Source organism: Thamnophis elegans, chromosome 1 (assembly GCF_009769535.1).
Source record: "Thamnophis elegans isolate rThaEle1 chromosome 1, rThaEle1.pri, whole genome shotgun sequence".
NCBI lineage: Eukaryota > Metazoa > Chordata > Lepidosauria > Squamata > Colubridae > Thamnophis > Thamnophis elegans.
Window position 1 is genome coordinate 33,476,319 of NC_045541.1, and position 19,173 is coordinate 33,495,491.

Consider the following 19,173-nt stretch of genomic DNA (forward strand, 5'->3'; position numbering starts at 1 on the left):
TTACCTTCCCACCAAAGGTGGTCCCTATTTTTCTACTTGCATTTTTACATGCTTTCAAACTGCTAGATCGGCAGAAGCTGGGACAAGTAACGGGAGCTCACTCCATTATGTGGCCCTAGGGATTCGAACCGCCAAACTTTCTGATTGACAAGCTCAGCATCTTAGTCACTGAGCCACTGCGTCCCTCATACGGCACTGGAAAAAGTGACTTATGATCATTTTTCACAGTTACCACCTTTGCAGCATCCCCTTGGTCACGTGATCCAAATTCAGATGCTTGGCGACTGGTTCATATTCATGAGCATTGCTGTGCACCCCACCTAAGGTCATGGGATCCCCTTTTGCGAACTTCTGACAAGCAAAGTCAATGGGGAAGCCAGATTCACTTAACAACCCGGTTACTAATTTATCCATTGCATTGATTCACTTAACAATTGTGGCAAGAAAGGTTGTAAGATGGGGCAAAACTCACTTAACAAATATCTCACTTAACAACATAAATGTTGGGCTCAGTTGCGGTTTTAGGTTGAGGACTACCTGTAGTCTACATGTCTTTAATTATCTATTTTGTTTCTTTAAAAGTTATTTTAGCATGTATTTTTATAGAGAAACAGATAAAACTAGCAAAATATTTGTCTGACTTAAATTCAATTCCTTGCAGTTCTACCTAAATGCGAATTGCATTATTTTCTATTTCATTGTTAAATTATAGTGTTCCTGGATTTTTGAAGCCAAATGGGCTTTCAATTAAGAAGAGGCAGGCTTCCAATATAGTAAAATAATTCTTAAACCTGACTATATTTTCATTGGGTAACTTTTTCACTACTTTCAACAATAAACCATCCACAGCTTCAATATTTCAACTGATAACTCTCTTTGCTAAGGGTGGGAGAGCTAACAAAATGAGTGTTCTTGCCTATTTTGGCTCTATCAGAGAGTAAGGTTGGCTATCTGCTGTAGGAAGTTAGCACCCACCCCTCTCCTAGAAGAATGAAATATTCTAGGAAATATTAAAAAGGCAGAATATTATATTTTCCTGGATGAGAAATGGAGAAACATGTTTTTAGACAGGAAACAGACTCATTTTAATAGCCCACCGACATTTGTCAATGGGCCATTCCCTTCACTGCATCACCCACCAAGTTTCAACCAAACTTAGCACACAGAAAACCTATAAAGCTAGCTATGACCTCTGACAGTAACCAATCAGGATATTCTTCCTATGCCCCAGGAAGTTCAAAGCCCAGAGAGGGGATAAAACCCAGGGACTCTCAGCATCTCTTCCCTTCTGCTTTTCACAAGTCATGTGATTCTGCTCAGGAGCTCAAGCCATGTGATCCTGTCCACCATTAAAACATATTTCCAAACAGCCCCCATATTTCCAGAGTCTTTTTCCCCACTTGGAACTGAACCCAGATGGACATTTCTTCCAACACTGCAAAGGCTATTTAATTCAAAATCTTTATCTCCTTTGTAGACTTTGGTACAGCATAGAAGATTGGGGGGGGGGGGGGGAAGAATTTTACTAATGGGAGTATGCAAAACACTGAATACAAGAATTTCAAATTCAAAATACCCCAGTTCAGCTGTGAAGTAGCCTGTTTTGAATGCAAAACATGCCCCCTTGAACACTTGAACAACATTGTTTCAAGTAGGGAAACACTTCACCTCCAAAACATTCAAAATATCCAATTTGCATACGAGGTAGAGTATTGTGTATTTGAGATGCAAGGTTTCAAGTTTAAGATGGTTCAGTCTGAAATGTTTTGCACAACCTTAATTAATCATGACTTTGCTTCCAGAGCCTCAAGTGGATTTTCAAATTAAATTATTCATAATTGTCCTTATTCTGAATTTACTGGAACATTGTTTTTCTTACAGTATTGTCTCTGAGTCATAAACTGTTTTTTTTAAACTGCACATAGTTTTAAATTTCAGTGATATACCATACTTGAGCTCATACCAACCCCATGTATACAATAAAAATAGCTTTTATTCTATACTTCATCTTGGCAGTCAATCAAGTTCAGATTAAAAACCAGCAGCCTATTCTTTTCTTTCACCTAATAGTAACTAATCTAAAAATGGCAATATTTATTTTCTTACACACAGAAGTAGCAAAAAGATTTAAGCCAATGATAGTAACTTTAAAATAAGCTCCACCAGAAGTAACTTCAGTTGCAAAGATCTGAAACATAAAAAACATTCATACCTGCTGGTTGAGATCCAGAGAAGTTACTCCAACCCTTCCCTCTTTTGAACTACCCTGTTTCCCTAAAAATAAGACCTCCCCGGATAATAAGCCCAATCGGGCTTTTGAGCGCATGCACTAAAATAAGCCCTCTCCTGAAAATATTGCAACACAGCAGTAGCCATGAAGTGACCATGCTTGCCGCCTCCTGCACCTCAAAAACAATAAGACCTCCCCAAAAATAAGGCCAAGTGCTTATTTCGGGGCTCAAAAGAAAGTAAGACCCTGTCTTATTTTTGGGGAAACATGGTAGAGGAAGAGCAACTGAGGGATTTACTAAGTTATTCAGCTATACTGAGGAAAGGGAAACAACAAAGTTCCTTCAGCCTCTGAAAAAAGGAAAAACTGTAAGAAGCTGGAGGATATAGGACCGTGATGGCGAACCTATGGCACGGGTGCCACAGGTGGCACATAGAGCCCTCTCTATGAGCATGCAAGCCGTCACCCCAGCTCAGCCCCACCGTGCATGTGCCTCCTGCAGCCAGCAGGTTTTTGGGCCTCTGCCATGCATGCATGGGGGAGGATGCATGCAGGAGATGTGCATGCATGCATGGGCAGGCACACATGCACAGGGGGGTCATGTGCGCATGTGCAGGGTCACAAATGAATGCACGGGGCGGGGCACATGTGTGGGGGTTGCACATGCATACACGGGGTGGTATGGGAGCACACACATTGCATTATGGGTGCACACGCACTTTTGGCACTCAGCACCGATAGCAATAGCAGTTAGACTTATATACCGCTTCATAGGGCTTTCAGCCCTCTCTAAGCAGTTTACAGAGTCAGCATATTGCCCCCAACAACAATCCGGGTCCTCATTTTACCCACCTCGGAAGGATGGAAGGCTGAGTCAACCCTGAGCCGGTGAGATTTGAACAGCCGAACTGCAGTCAGCTGAAGTAGCCTGCAGTGCTGCATTTAACCACTGCGCCACCTCGGCTCTTCGATGTAGGACAACTCGCCATGGCCAACTCACCACAGCCAACTTGTCCCGGGACTACTCACTGTGAGGCAATTCAGCATTGTATTAATCATTTTATTCAGTTACTTTTATTATTGGTGACCATGTTTTCATAAAAAATATTGTAACTCTTTTATTTCTGGATTGACTTTCTGTGTTACTATTGGCCATGGTTCTATTGAAATTAATTTAACTTTTGTATTGTTGAGTTGTCACGGGGCAAGTTGTCCTGTGGCAAGTTGGCCACGGCGAGTTGTCCTAAGCAAGTTGGCCACAGTGAGTTGTCCCGTTCCAAAGGTGGAAGACACAAAGCCAAATCAGTAGGGATTTGAGGTGACGGGCAAACAAGAGAAATCTATATATAGATAAAATGTGTAAGGAAATCCAGCATCAATAAAATAGTGTCTTCCTTATTCAAATATTCAAATAACTGAGAAAGCAGATAATCCACATACTATTACATATTTATAAGTAGTAGTAGTAAAAACTGTAATGAATGTCCCAAGAATTTCACATGCACAGCATCACAGATAATGATACCAAAATAAATTAAAATATTAAAAGGAACAAAAAAAAGTCGCTCGATTTCAGTATAGTCTAACATTTCAATATGATTAAACTTTTACTCAGTGGAGTTTGGATGCATCAGACAACAATTTTCTTTGGGTCTCTCACCATAATAATGGCAATGTTCACTTTATCAGAGTAACCCAGACAACTGAAAATGTTTACATAATTTGCATCTGTTTACATCTTTTATATAATTATAGGTATTTTATTATTCTAAGAGAAATTCAGGTTTAATAGATACCCTTTCCTCTCAAATGCTCCATTAAATTGAGGATTTACTGGATTTCTAGACACAAAAGCTATATTACACATTTAAAAAATACTTGCACAATAACCCCTTTTCTAACAGCTGCTCTTAAGAAAACAAAGAAAACCAAATTAATAGTCTCAGTTGATGTTCAATGGAAGCTTTTTTATATATAATAGACAATGACAGTTTTAAGAAAATAATGAATAGTGCAAATACTTTTTTCAACTCACTTTGTTGCCAAAGTGAGCACTAAGTACTTAGTACTAGAATCAATACTTAACTATTGAAAAAGAAGACTTGGCTGTATCATGTGTATCTACAGCAATCATTCTTCAACAGTTATTCAGTTGTAATAAATTTCAGGGCAACTAGTGATTCATTCAAATAAATATATTACTGGTAACATGTGTGAGATGGTAGAAGTCACTTAAACATTTTGATTCAGAGACTACTGAAATAGTAATCCAACTTTTAACATTAACAGTTTCTACTATTTCTGTCATTTCTTCCATTTGAGCAATTCATTTTCTTTAAAAAAAAGGGAATGGGAAAATATAGGAAGTTTGTAATCAAGCAGAATGTATTTTTGTTAGAGATGAATTGATCAGAATTTTCCAAAGTAATGAATAAAGAAAGGTTTTATCAAGAGGTCACAACTGAGCCCAAAATTTACATTGCTAAGTGGTTAAGTGAGTTGCCCCCATTGTACAACCTTTTTTTTGCCAAAAGTGTTAGGCAAATCACTGCAGTTATTAAATGAATCATGCAGTTGTTAAGTGAATCCGGCTTCCCCATTAACTTGTAGGAAGTCAACTGGGAAGGTTACAAATGGTGATCACATGATCTCAGGACACTCCAAATGTCATAAATACATGCCAGCTGTGAAAAACATCGTAAGTCACTTATTTCAGCGTTAACTTCAAACAGGCTGTAAACAAATGGTTGTAAGTCGAGGATTACCCATAGTTTTTTAGGACCTAATCAAGAAGCAACATTCAAATGACAAAAAAGTGTCTGTGTCTAGGTGAACTTTTGGTTTTGCCCTTATGAGTCTCTTGAAATTCCTATAAAAACCTAGGGTTCCATAGGGTTGAGAAACCTGATTTAAATCATTAAACTATATCTTGTAGAACGGTACCTTAAATCAGGATTTAAAGTATATGTATAAAGTATATGTCTATATATCTATGTCTACATCAGTGGTGGGTTGCTAACCAGTTTACTACCAGTTTGCTCGTGCTCACGCACGCGCACGTTTCTGAGCATGTGCATTAGCCTCCAAGCAGGTGGGCAGAGCCTCGCACTGTTGCCACTACCGGTTCAGCTGAACGGGGCTGAACCGGCAGCAACACACCTCTGCGTTCCTCTGCGTTCTCTCTCTCTCTCTCTCTCTCTTTCTCTCTCTCTCTCTCTCTCTCTCTCTCTCTCTCTCCCTCCCTCCCTCCTCCCTCCCTCAGCAAAATGATTCTGTGGTAAGCTTTCTACATTCAATACAAGAGAGATGCAGCAGCAGAAAAAGACTTTTATAAATCTAAAAATCAATTATTTAAATATAAAAATACCAGTAGAGGGTGCTACTTTGATATGTATTTGCTCGGAAATAAAAGCAGCAAGACCAAATGAAAATGGAGTAACCCTAATATTCATAATTTAACATTCAAATTGTCAAAAGACAATTTCTTTCTGTTCTTTACTGCAGATGAATGCTATAATTAGATACAATAAACTGGAACATCAGAGGACAACCATTTGGAATCTGGATTAGAGTAACAAACAAGAAAGGGTAAAATTACATTACAGCCTGAAAAGATTTTAAATCTCCCTCTGACACAGCTTCCCTCCAAAATTTCATTATTGCAGGAACAATGGAAACTTTAAACTTTAAACATCATAGACCAGACATCACAATGTTTAAAACAAACAAACAAAAAAGCTGCAGACTATTGTCATGAACTTCTAACCACAAATTTAAGGGCAAACCCTGGCAAATGAAAAATTTTAAAGTGTTCAGAATGATACAGCTGTTATGGGAAAAATATAACGCTTTCAGAATCAGTCACTGTTGTCTTCAAAAGTCTTAATTTGCTTTTCATCGGCTAAAAATGTCATATAAAAGAGCTGTAGAACCAAGGACCATCCCAAAATGGAACAATAAGTCTTTAGATCATCTTGCCAATGAATTAGCATAATTTGGTGGGCCAAAAAGAAATAGTACAAAAATACAATAGAAGTAGAACTAGAGAAAACACTGAAATAAATGTGAATCTATCAGTATCCAATTTCACTGCGGCTATGAATTCTTGTTGACAACATTTTACTGATTTATACCAAGTAAAATATTAAACATATAAAACACAGCAATCCCTTTTGACTTCATGCATGTTTGAATGAAAGACATTAAAGTGGCATTATAAACATATCCCACTAGTTTGGAAACTGCAAATGAGAAAGGTGATAGAAGAGAAGAAGGAGGAAGCTGCGTCCTTCCCTCATTTGACCTACAATTTCCTACATTCATACTGCTGCTACTCCTGAATGTCTCTTTTAGTTGCTGATACTTTATTCTATGTTCCAGTATTCCCTTTGTTCTTCTCTTCATCAATTATTCCTTTTCCTAAGCCACCCAGAAATTATTCTACTATTGTCCACATGGTGTCACCAATCACTATGTTTAATATTTGAATTACATAAATGAAACAACAGAATTGTTATCACATAAAAATGACATACTTATTAAGTTTGGAAGAGGTTATGCTCTTACAAACATAACTCTGGAGAAAGTGTTCTCCAAATTGCCACTGACTGTAATTTTAATATAACTCAAATGGTTAATAATTACATTGGACACTTGTTTGTTAATTATACTTAATTTATAACAAATTTAAACATTTAATATTTGTCTGGATGCTACCTATTTTCATTCTGATATTTACTATGCCAGTATTCATCTCAAAATAAAATTAAGCCTCTTAGTCCCAAAAGCATAAGGCACTAACATTGGGCCATCTCAGAGGGTGCTATTACTAAATATCAACTAAATATTATAGTTATGTTCAGGAGTTAACTACAATCAAGTTGATATATTTTTCTGTAAAAGTTAGAAAAATTTAGGTGCATTGGAAATATTTTCTACTCGTTCTAGGGAATTTTTTTTTTAAAAAAACCCTAGTTGGCTCTATAACAGCGCATCAACCAAAATAAAACTCCAGCTAGATTTTAAATATATATTATATTTTCAAGGCAAAGCTATTTTTAAATTAAGTTCCTGAATGACAATAATATTTAATTTTAATAGCTTACACAGGAAATCAATTAAAGCTTCCTTGGTGCTTGTACTGAGAAAGAGCATTAGTTACACGAATATATAAAAATGAAAAAATGGGAGAAATTACATATCTTTCTAGGTGTGCTTCTTTCCTGACAAATAAAGTGCTCAAAGAAGGATCATTTAGAGCAAGGGTGTCAAACCTGAGGGGTCACATTGCCGTCACATGATGTTTCACAATGTTTTTCCCTTTGCGGAGCTGGAGTGGGCACGGCATGATCGATCTGGCCCATGGGCCACCAGTTTGACACTCCTGATTTAGAGTAACCAAAAACTAAAGATAAAAAGCACCTGGCAAACTATTGCAGATGCCTAGAACTCTACCCTGCCAACATAAAAATGATGTTACTATACTGGACTGAGTCCAATATATTGATAAAAGGGAAGTTAGTAGATACACCTTATTTAGTAAGATATGTACACAAACATTCTATTTATTGTTACAAATAAATCTTTCAAGAGTTATTCTTTCCAAACCCAAACAGTTCTCCATTTTCCAAATCATGTTTTATTTAACTTGACAAGTAATTTATAAGTCAGACACAATCTAGGCATAGCAATATAGTCCCAAGTTTGCTGTATTAACTGGGTGTTCATGTTTTCTAAACTTCATATGAAATAAGAGCTTTAGGAAAGTAATAAAGCCAAATTCTCCCTTCTGAAAAATCTAGGTAAATATGCTATAATTGCTTCTTTCTAAGTTCACACTTACTTTACAAGGACAAAATATGACACACTTGTAACTACTTTTATCAAATACATTTCTAAATACATCAACAAGTTACAAAAAGTCCTTCATCCAGTATTATGTCACCGGATTCTTGTAACTATCTCTTCCTGTCCCTCCCTCATTCTATTACCTTAAATATTCTTTTCAACTTTCTGTCATATCCTTAAGCCTATAATCAGTGGTGGGATTCAAATTTACTACTGGTTCTGTGGGCAAAGCTTGGTGGGTGTCGCATGGCTTGGTGGATGTGGCAGGGGAAGGTTACTGCAAAATCCCCGTTTCCTCCCGATCACCTGGGACTCGGGAGGCAGAGAATAGATGGGGGCGGGGCCAGTCAGAAGTGGTATTTACCGGTTCTCCAAACTACTCAAAATTTCTGCTACAGGTTCTCCAGGACTGGTCAGAACCTGCTGAATACCACCTCTGCTATAAGTGTGCAGAACTGATAACACATTTGGGCCAATTGTTAGGCTGCTACTCAACCCTATATATTGAACATTGCTTTGTCCTAGGGAAAGAACATGAAGATTTTTTTTCACCCAATTTATTTATTATTTTTTAAAGATGGGAAATTTAAACATTGCTTCAGGTGGTATGACATGGAGAAACAAAGCCGTCTCTTTTTCTATTTATTTGTGGAATTAGTTACAAAGTTTTAGTTGCCAAATAAGGCAACAGAGTAAAAAATTAGATGCATATCCGAACTTGGCAGATAGTCCAGAAGTGATGAACAAGAAAGAAAGATAGAAAAAAGAAAAAGAAAGAAAGAAAGAAAGAAAGAAAGAAAGAAAGAAAGAAAGAAAGAAAGAGAAATCCAGAACCAAGAATAGTTTTTGGATCCTTTTGGAAAAGGAGTCAGAATCTTACTAATAGCCCCATAAAATTTCAATCTGCCCATGTAGACAAAGGAACCTGAGCAAGCAAGTATGGATTTGAGATAGCGGGCAATGTATCTTTGATAACTGACCAATCAGGAACTTTTCACCTGTCCTCAAAAGGTCTATAAAGATCACACATTAGGCAAAGTTCAGGGGGAGTAACAACAACAAAATTGCAAAACCCAATTTTTTTCCTTCTTATCATGTTATCTGCTCCTATTTTCAAGTTTCCAATTGGACAAGCCCTATAACATGTTGAAAAAGCTTGGTATCCTGAAAGGTAACACCAATTTTTATGGATTACTTTTTAATTTTAAAATTAAATCATTTTAATGTACCTGCTTTTTATAGTGTGCAGCATCAAACCCAAGTGTCAACCTTGAAGTATACAACTCTGGCATGTAAAATATCTATTCAAGCAATAGCTGACTTCAAAAAGTTGTGTTAAACAGTCAAGAATTATGGTTTGTAAACTACAACTTTGGATGGGTGGGTTTACACCTTATGCTATGCCAAAAATAAACAAAGTGCATTATGACTTATCCAACTGTGGCAAATACAAGTAGTCCTCAACTTACAGCAGCTCTTTTAGTGACTGTTCAAAGTTACGGCACTGAAAAAAGTTACTTATGACCATTTTTCATAGTTACGACATTTCCAATATCCTCATGATTATGTGATCAAAATTCAGATGTTTGGCAACTGATTCATATTTATATATGACCCTTGCTATGTCCCAAGGTCTTTTGTGACCCTTTGACAAAGTTAAATCAATAGGGAAGCAAGATTCACTTAACAGCTGAGGTTACCAACTTATCAACTGCAGTAATCCACTTAATGACTGAGGCAAGAAAGGATGCAAAATGGGGCAACACTTAACAGACATCTCACTTAACAACATAATTTTTGGGCTCAACTGTGATTGTAAGTCGAGGACTACCTGTAAGATTAAAAATATCAGACAAACAGTTTATCCACATTTATCTGTTAAAAAATAGAGACAATTCATTTCAGGTATTAAATTAGAAGCATAAAAAGTAGGATATCCCCCCCCCCCCCAAAAAAAAATAAACAAAAATTAACAAGGTTGTAATGAAGCGATCTGCTAACCACGGCCATTTGGAAACTATTTTGTTCACTAAATAGTGTGGAACTACAAGTGCGTCTTTCTAGTTACCTGGAGATTTTTTGCTTACTCTTGTCTGCATCAAATAAGCATGACGAGGCAACAAAGGTGATGAGGGCAAGGAGACTGAAACTCCTTTGGCCAAATTCATTCTGTAGACATCTTCAGATACAGGTTGGATGCCACTTTGACAATCTGCACTGTGGCCAGATGTGGATATGATCTGCGGTACATTTTCTGAACATGAATCACCTAAAACAAACAGTGACAAATTAAGCTACTTAGCAAATGAAATCTCGTAAGTCCTACAAAATTGATCAGAGCTGTATGATATAGCACACGGATCTCTTTGATGTACTGGCAACAGAGCACAAATTAATTTTAGTGGCATTGGTCGCAAGAGAGAACTAGAAACAGAAATAGTTAGTGAATAGGATAAACTTTGCTTCAGATTCTAAGAACTAAAACAAAAAGGTTACGTTAGTTTGTTTTGACCTCAAATCATGTTGCTACACCAGCACCAAACTCTTAAAGCTGAATTAGCATACACAATGTCAAAAGAAAAAATCTATTCCAGGTTTTTTGCTAGGAACCGGACCACTGCTGTTGTTCTTCATGTTTATCCTGTTTAATCGAAAAAATAAATTTATTTGTTAAATTGATACGATGCCCAGCTCACTCTGAAAAACAATGGTAGGAGGCTTATAATTAAAACCATGAAGGATTAAAAATATTAAATAAATTAAATACAAAAGCAAAGTTCTATTTGTTTTCTTATAGGACGACTGTAACATTTATCTCTAACTAGCTGATAACCCAGCATTGGCCAGGTATTTATTTATAGGGAGAAAATGTCCGGACCAAACGTAATTTCTAATATTGGATTTTCCCCCTTACAGAGGGACACCCCCCTTGTGGAGTTCTGTGAAGCAGTACTCCATGGATTTTCCCCCTTACAGAGGATCCCTCTGTAAGGGGAAAAATCCATGGCAACTCCACTGTGCTGTTCAGTAGAAGCCATTTCATAACAGTACAGTAGAAGCCATTTTAAGGCGCAACTGGCTGTATCTTAACAGAACACATAGCACGAGATGTGTTAGGGGTGTCTTACCCCTACAGTATTTTTTTTCCCAGAGAGTAAGTCATCTGGATACCACGTTTGGTTGAAATTGCTCGGTGTTCCAGGGTTATGCTAGAACACACACACACACACACAGGGAGGGAGGGAGGGAGGGAGAGAGAGAGAGAGAGAGAGAGAGAGACTACAGTTAGCTGTAGTGATTAAGGCACTAAGCTAGAGACTATAAACTATTAGCTCTATTGGTAATAAATAAGGATTAAAAATAAATAATAAAGATTAAAATATTAAAAGAATAACTATTAAAATTATACTAAAGAATAAAGACTAAGATTAAGAAGCTATTTTGGCATGCTGGATGTAGCATTTTAAAATTATGCATCACAGATTATTTTTACAAGAAGGCCATGGCAAAGGGACAAGCTCCTTGATCATCCTTGGTCTCAAACACTTAGAAAGAGCATCTGCAAGGCTTTTGCTTCCCTAACCTCCAAAAAACAATTGGCTCCAAGAGCCAGTTGCCATAGGATGCCAGAACCGAAGAGAAGGATATGCTGTCTCCATTCATCATCCAAAGAACTGCTAGGAGGTGGGAAAGTTTGTTTTGTTTTAGAGCAGTCTGTTGCAGAAGACCAACTATAAATCTTCAAAATAAATAGAACTTGGAAGCCTTGCAACAAAATGTTGTAGTGAAGTTTTTTTCCCCAAATTACATCAACTCAGTACTTCTTTCTCTTGCTGAAATCTGCCAGTAATTCTGAGGGTTGTAATCCCACCACATCTGGAGGGCATTGGGTTGGGGAAAGTTGATCTGGTATCTTGTTGCTAGGTCTGTATATTTCATAAAATTAATGACAGAACAGTCCCACAATCACAGTCTACAGCTGCCAATTTCTAGCCACTGAATCATTAATTACATGCACACCAATAAATCAGTTTAACAGTTTATATGTTTTACATTTTGTGTAGTACTTTATAACAGAAGACTTAGATTAGGATGAAGTGGGGGGGGGGGAAATAAACCTTTTAAAAAAGTTAAATAACTCATCCTCAAATACAGATGTTAACAAAATTAGGCTTTTTTCACCTATTTTCAGACTCTTTCTGTTTAGCTTCATGTCAATCAACAAATAGCCAGAAGCAAACTCTCTAAAATGTCTTTTTTAGGACTAACCAAAATAACAACAACAACAACAACAACGTACACAGGCCTTTTTAGCTTTCTGGTATTTTTATAGTTAAAGAAGGTTGCTAGAAAAAATAATTGGAAACAAGACATAAAATTCCCAAAATTGTGTTTAAGTCATAAGGTTTGCAGTGCAAATTCAGCACAAAGCTACAGACTACAGCAGGGGTGTCAAACTCGAGACCCATGGACCGGGTGCGTCACGCATTGGCCATGCCCACTCCCATTTTAGCAAAGGGGGGGGGGGAAGTCGTGATACATCACAGTCGTGGCGACAACGTGATAATGCAAGTTTGACACCCCTGGACTAGAGACTGAATCAGTACGGCCTTATCTGTCCTAGCTAAAAATGCCTAGCTATGGATGCTTAGCAATGTTTCTCTTTATTTAAATCAGGGTATTTTCATCTATGTTAAGAGTAACAGCTCTTAAGTTTCTCTGATTCACAGCATATTCTTGTTTATTTGAATAAAAACATTATTATAATATTATGTTCTGCCTTTGTTAAGAACAGCCATCACCTATGTGTATTACAACTACTATTGATTCCATAAGCTGGAATATTAATGAGTACCAAAATTGTAAGCCCTTCTCAATACAACATAACTAAAAATGGGAAACCTCTAATAATTGTTGTTCCCTTTTTCATGAGAAAGAGGAATTGATAATTGCCAAATCTAAAGGAGAAAAATATTAAAGCACAGTTTGAAATGGTTTATTTGTGTTACATTAAAGCCTGCTTTAGAAAAAATGGGTATCTCTAGCTAACTGTAGAATTTATGGTTGTATTAGGACATCTCATGCATATTTAAATTATTAAATGCATCAAAGATCCTGTGTAAAAGATAAACAGTATATTTTTGCAGTTCTTGTGGAGCAAATATTAAATCACTAAACCTTACTGCAGTTAAGAACATGATCTCAGATTCTAATTCAATTTTCAGTTCAAACACAAATTCATTAGGATCACTTTACATAATTATCCTTTTTAAAATGTTAAACAGTTCTATTAGATTGTTGTGTCTACGTATGGGAAAAAAGCTCACAACCTGACATATTGTTATTCTCAGAGTTGTGTCCCTCTTTATTTGAAAGTATAGTTTTTGCCTTCAGTGTACTAATGCTTTTTAGGATTCAACACATCATATTGAATTAGGAGCGCTTACAAAAATATACCACGAAAATCAGTAAGATTTCAGGCTGAGAAAAGTATTCAGGATAAATGCCCTAATTAGTCATTCATACTTAGCTTATTAACATTGTTTGATAAGAATGGCATTGTCCACACCCAGCTATGTCTTTTGGCTGCCCGCCAGGGGATTTCCTGCAACAAACATTTCTATATATCTTATCCATCTGAAGAGCTCCAGGGCAGAAATAAACCACCTAAATATCCTATGCTGAATATCTGAAATCATTCATTCATTACAATATATTTCTCTAGTGAGAGTCCAGGTAAAGATACTCAAGTTGTTCTATTTACATGCCAGATTTAAGAGTCAGGCAGCATATTTTAAAGAACCAAGTTGGTTTGCAAAAATCAATTAAAAAAACCCATTTACATCTGAGAGGACATTTACAACTGTGAGTATAGGATGAAAACATTGTTTCATATTAATTCATGATGTTGGTGAAATATTTAATACTAGCCACTGTAATGTGTAAACCGTGATTTAGGGCTTGATATCAGAGGTGGGTTCCTACAGGTTAGGCTGCGTAGGTAGTAACTCAGCCACCCATGCCTCCAAACTGGTTCTATCAGTGGTGCCATAGGCACCACCATCTTATTATTTGCTTCTGCGCATGTGCATAAACAATTTTTCACTCCTGCACATGCGCGCATAGAGTCCCAGAGCGAACTAGCAGTAAAAGAATCCGGAACCCATCCCTGCTTGATATGTGGTGAACCGAAACAATTCTGGTTAATTGTTTGTATTAGACATTTTTTCAGGAATTCAAAAGTGGTATATAAGCCTGATGATTGAACCCAGTCCCTGTGTACAAATTGTACTTGAAGTTTTCGAGCAGGAACCCACTGGAAAATGGGTCTTTACTAAAGTAAGTGTCTCTTCCAGAATTAATATAATGCAGGGGACAAGATTTTCATCTTTATCACACCAACAAGGAAAATATCTTAACTTATCTCCATGTAATTTTATTTTTGCTACAAAATATGTAATTATTAGTTGGGCATTTACCTTTATGTTTAATTTACCTCCATTATAATTTTAAATAATTTTAAATTTATGCAATATGCAATTCTGGAAATAACAGGAAGCCTGCAAATAAAAATTAATCTTACACTTTTATTTTTAGAACACATATGTTATAAAAATAGATATTTCACACTTTAAAACTATATACTGCTAAGAATACTGATGTTCATACTTCCTGGCCTTACAATCTAAAATACACTGATTAGTGAAGATTGAACAGTCATTAATAAAAATTGATTAAAGGAATGTTGTATATATTCTAGACACTAAAGAGAAGGCATGTTTGTCCACTTTTCCAATTACATTCTCACGAACAGTAAAAGCTTTATTATTATATTGCAGTAGTAAATAATTTAATTCTGTTTTCCTTAGTGTGTATCAATACCCAGGGAACCATGTTACCTCCCAGTTGGTGGGAAGCAGACAACAATATGTTAGCTTACAAGATAGTCTCTAGAACAGAGATCCTATCTTGCCTAGAATAGAATATATCCTTGGAGAAAATATGTACTTTCCGTTAGCAAAATTGTTGGATGTAGTATAAGTATGACTAAAGCTTGTAATCTAGTCTAGACCTTTTTTAAACTTATTAAAAAGTGTTATGTGAAAACCCCAATTATACAAGACATGACAGGTCACAAAGGATAGCAACTATGGCCCCATATTCTGACAAGTATGGTCCATGGAAGATTCTGTTTTGGAATGTAGGAGAAATAAGTAGTAAAGAACATGAATTAATTAAAAATAAACATAAAAAAATATGTTGTGTGTTTGTAAAACAAAGTCAGACTGAAAGAATGCAACAGATCTAATTGGCAGTTTGATTTTATGCAGTGGAACTCATGAATACATGTAGAAAAATAAAGGTGTAAGTTTACCATGAATGAAAAGCCTAAACATATTTTTAATGTATGTATTGATGTCTATGTTGTTGCGGCCTAGAGTTGTCTCAAATAGCAAGCTGGATGGTATATGAAAATAATAAATAAATAAATAAATAAATAAGTAAGTAAGTAAATAAGTAAGTAAGTAAGTAAGTAAGTAAGTAAGTAAGTAAGTAAGTAAATAAATAAATAAGATTGGTGAGACGATGTTCCACAGAATGGGGATAACTGACAATAATTTTCTACTAGTGGGACTTAATAACGTCTACACTGATTTTCATCATCTTACAGAGTACCTAGACATGATTCCACACTCATCTATTGATGAAATGAGATAGGAATAGAGATTCCTGGCCCAACTATAAGATAACATCAGCATAGTGCAGTGATGGTGAACCTTTTCGGCACCGAGTGCTAAAAAGGTTGTGTGGAAATGTTGTGTGCGCCCGAACTTATTGGGCTCCAGAAAAGGCAAAGTTCCGGTTTCTAGCCCACATGCGTCCTTGACAATTAGCTGGCTGGCATGCATGCGCAGGCCGGTTTTTGGCACTGCCATGTGCGTGAAGAAATCACGCTCTGAAAAAGCTGAACTTTTGGGTTCTGGCACGAATGCGTACCCGACAATCAGCTGGCACTGCCACACGCACAAAGGACAGCTAATCGTTGCGCATGCATACGTGCCAGAAACCTGGAAGACAAACAAGAAAGTCCGTGTGTGCTGGGTGACATGGCTTTGTGTGCCACTTTGGGCATGTGTGCCATAGGTTTGCCATCACGGGCATAGTGATATATTTTCTGCCTCTAAAATTCATTGATGTTTTCAAGCAAGACCTTAAGAAGTTTAATTAAAAAGGGCAAAAAGACATCGGCAAATATCTTGGTGTAAATTAAAAAAAAACACCAAGATTAACAATCTCAAAATCTAAAAGACTGGTTTAAAAACTACCTAAAAAGCGATGTCTTGCTGATAAAACAGAAATGAAATATATATAAGAAATGTCTCTTTTCAATTTCAGTACATAATTTGCCTAATGGACTAACACTTTCATTAACCGATTAAAGCTTTATGATTTCAGCAAAACATTCTGTTGCTGCTTGCTTAAAAGTAAATTTGGGTTTATTTGGGGGGAAATAGAATAAAATTAGAATGAAAAACAGAAAACCAAATGCTATGTTTTTAAAATGGTACTGTGTTTTCCTGAAAATAAGACAGGGTCTTATTTTCTTTTGACCCCCAAAATAAGGGCTTGGCCTTATTTTCAGGGAGGTCTTATTGTTTTTGAGGTGCAGGAGGCCCCTTAACCTCAGACTTCGGCCCGTGGATCAGAGAGAAATTCTGTCTGTTTCTAGCACACTCTTGCCAGCCCTAGCGTCGCTGGACCTGCTGCTCTTTTTGTGGCCGCCACTAAGAGAAGGGGCATGGTAGCTAGGGTTTGCAGGAGTGGCCTTTGTGAGGCTGTTCCACTTGGATGGCAGGTGCATGTGGGACGCGTGGGGCATGTCCCCCCTTCCCCCCAGGAAATGGCGGGGCCCGGCTGTTCATGCGGTTAAATATTTTAGGGGAAGGCTTATTTTGGGCAGAGGGCTTATTTTAGCACATGCGCTCAAAAGCCTGATTGGGCTTATTATCCGGGGAGGTCTTATTTTCAGGGAAGCAGGGCAAGTAACTTGATATATTAAATAGAAAAGAGCTCCAAGTGATAGAAACAGCATAACAAAGAGGACAAAGATTATTAGAGAACTTCAGGAGCATGGAAGAGAAGAAAGAAAACAAAATGAAAGCATTAAGAAATGTATGACAAACTAAGACTTCTGAAGAAGGCATGCCTAATTGTTTGAAGCACTGTCAACCAGTTGACGACCAGGCAAAAATCAAGGAACCTGTGTGTCGACTGATTCCTTGGAACCTCTCCAGTTAAGGAGACTGGGCCGTGACACACATCAGCTCTGAAAAGCTGCTCCTCACTAGGAGACCGCAAGACTATGTTTTCCATGGGTTTGAGCACCAGGAGACGATGGTGGTGATGGGGACCAGGCATCTTGCTTGCAATTTTAGTGGACATTTTAAAGGACATTAAAGTTTTCAAGTGTCACTTTCTAATCACTTTCAGAAATTGGCTATTTACCATCTTAAAGATATTAGAGATATTTAGAATTATAAGGTTGAAAAATCTTCATTGGATGGGTTTAACAAAAAAATATATATAAACTTAAGAACTTGAAGAATTTGAAGCAAAAACTAAATAAACTTTTGCTCTAATAAAGTTATACATGGATTAATGATCAAAATAAATTTGGAATATTGGCTTTTATTAAAAGATTCTGAAATTAAATCATAAAAAATAGCTTCTTGTGGAAAACAGATTTATTTTGGCTATCCTGGGTATTATACGCCATAACAAAGATAAGTTATGATTTTAGAAACTGGACACTAGAGGGACTAAAGATTCTAAGCAGAAGGAAAAAAGATACAGTACAGTTGATGTCCATTCATATTGGGACTTACAAATTGACATAAAAGATGATAACTTTGGAAATATTAAAGGAGATCTTTGAAGAATGGAGCCATAAATCAGTAGCTATAATACCAACATTACAAATGACAGGCAGATAGAATGATTTTGAAAAAGATGATTTACTGTATATGGAAAATAAATTGGCTGAAGTTCTAAAATTTAAAGGAAAATAGAAATGATAAACCAAGAGAATGACCTGGTATTGAGGAAAACAGAAAAAATATGAGTTCAAGTCCAATATTTGCTGTATTGTTAAGTTATGAAAGAGGCAATCAACTGAAACACATAGATTTGTGTTGTATCTTCATCAAAAACTAATGTTAGAGAAGATTTTAAAAAATGGAAATCTTGCATACATATTAGCCAGATCAACAGAACTTCGTGATTTCCATGATACATCGCTTAAATAAAACAGACATGCTATGATATTCCGCAGGCAGCACAGATGTCTGTATCACTTTCATTATACTTATACAGTAAGCAATGCAAGAGCTCTTTTCTCAATAAACACATTATCCATACATTCCAGCCAAGCATATATTGAAGCAAAACATTCTGCCGCTAATTTTTATAAAAACTAATTTATTTTCCCATTAAACATAATTCTATAGAATTGGTACATTCATGGATAATAAATCCCATTCAGTCGCTGGACATAAGAGCCATTTTATTTTTAGAAGCAGTAAAAAGACAAGAAAGAACAGATGGAATAGAAATCCCAAAGAACTGTTATTTTGCATCTGCTCTAAACCAACAATGAAGAACCAGGAAATACTAGCAACTGGGTCACAAGTCAAAGCAACAATTTAGAGGAATTCTTTCCATCCCTACAATCTAATATAGCCACAGTACAAAATGGACACATTTTCTTCAAATAGTTGACCACCAGAGTACCTGAGAGTTAAAACGATATTTTTAGAGGTTACATTTTGAATATAATTTATCTGAATCAGTTCCTTGGCAGTATATACAATTAAAGCATGTATTGTTAAAATACAGTCTATTCCAGTATGGCCTCAACCAGTTAGCTGTTTCAGAGGCATTTGTAATACTTGAATATTTAAAAGATAATTATTTGAAATAAAGCCAGTTCTATACAAAACCCAAAACATATTGGTTAATATATGATCTGTGGAATAAAGACTTGGAATATCTAAAGCTTGGAAAATCAATGGGCCCAAGCTTTAGTAAACATCAAA

At 36.4% G+C, this 19,173-nt stretch overlaps 1 protein-coding gene across 4 annotated transcripts in view; it reads right to left on the reverse strand.

Annotated features, from left to right (window-relative positions):
• The window catches only part of TANC1 (tetratricopeptide repeat, ankyrin repeat and coiled-coil containing 1), a 158,451-nt gene that overhangs the window by 65,527 nt on the left and 73,751 nt on the right, over positions 1–19,173 (reverse strand). For 2 of the 4 annotated variants that reach the window (XM_032210987.1, XM_032210972.1), the window contains one exon: positions 10,146–10,346. The exons of the other annotated variants lie outside the window; for them this stretch is intronic. In XM_032210987.1, coding sequence (XP_032066878.1) covers positions 10,146–10,346 — 201 coding nt within the window. The remainder of the gene's footprint in view (positions 1–10,145; positions 10,347–19,173) is intronic. 4 annotated transcript variants of the gene reach the window in all.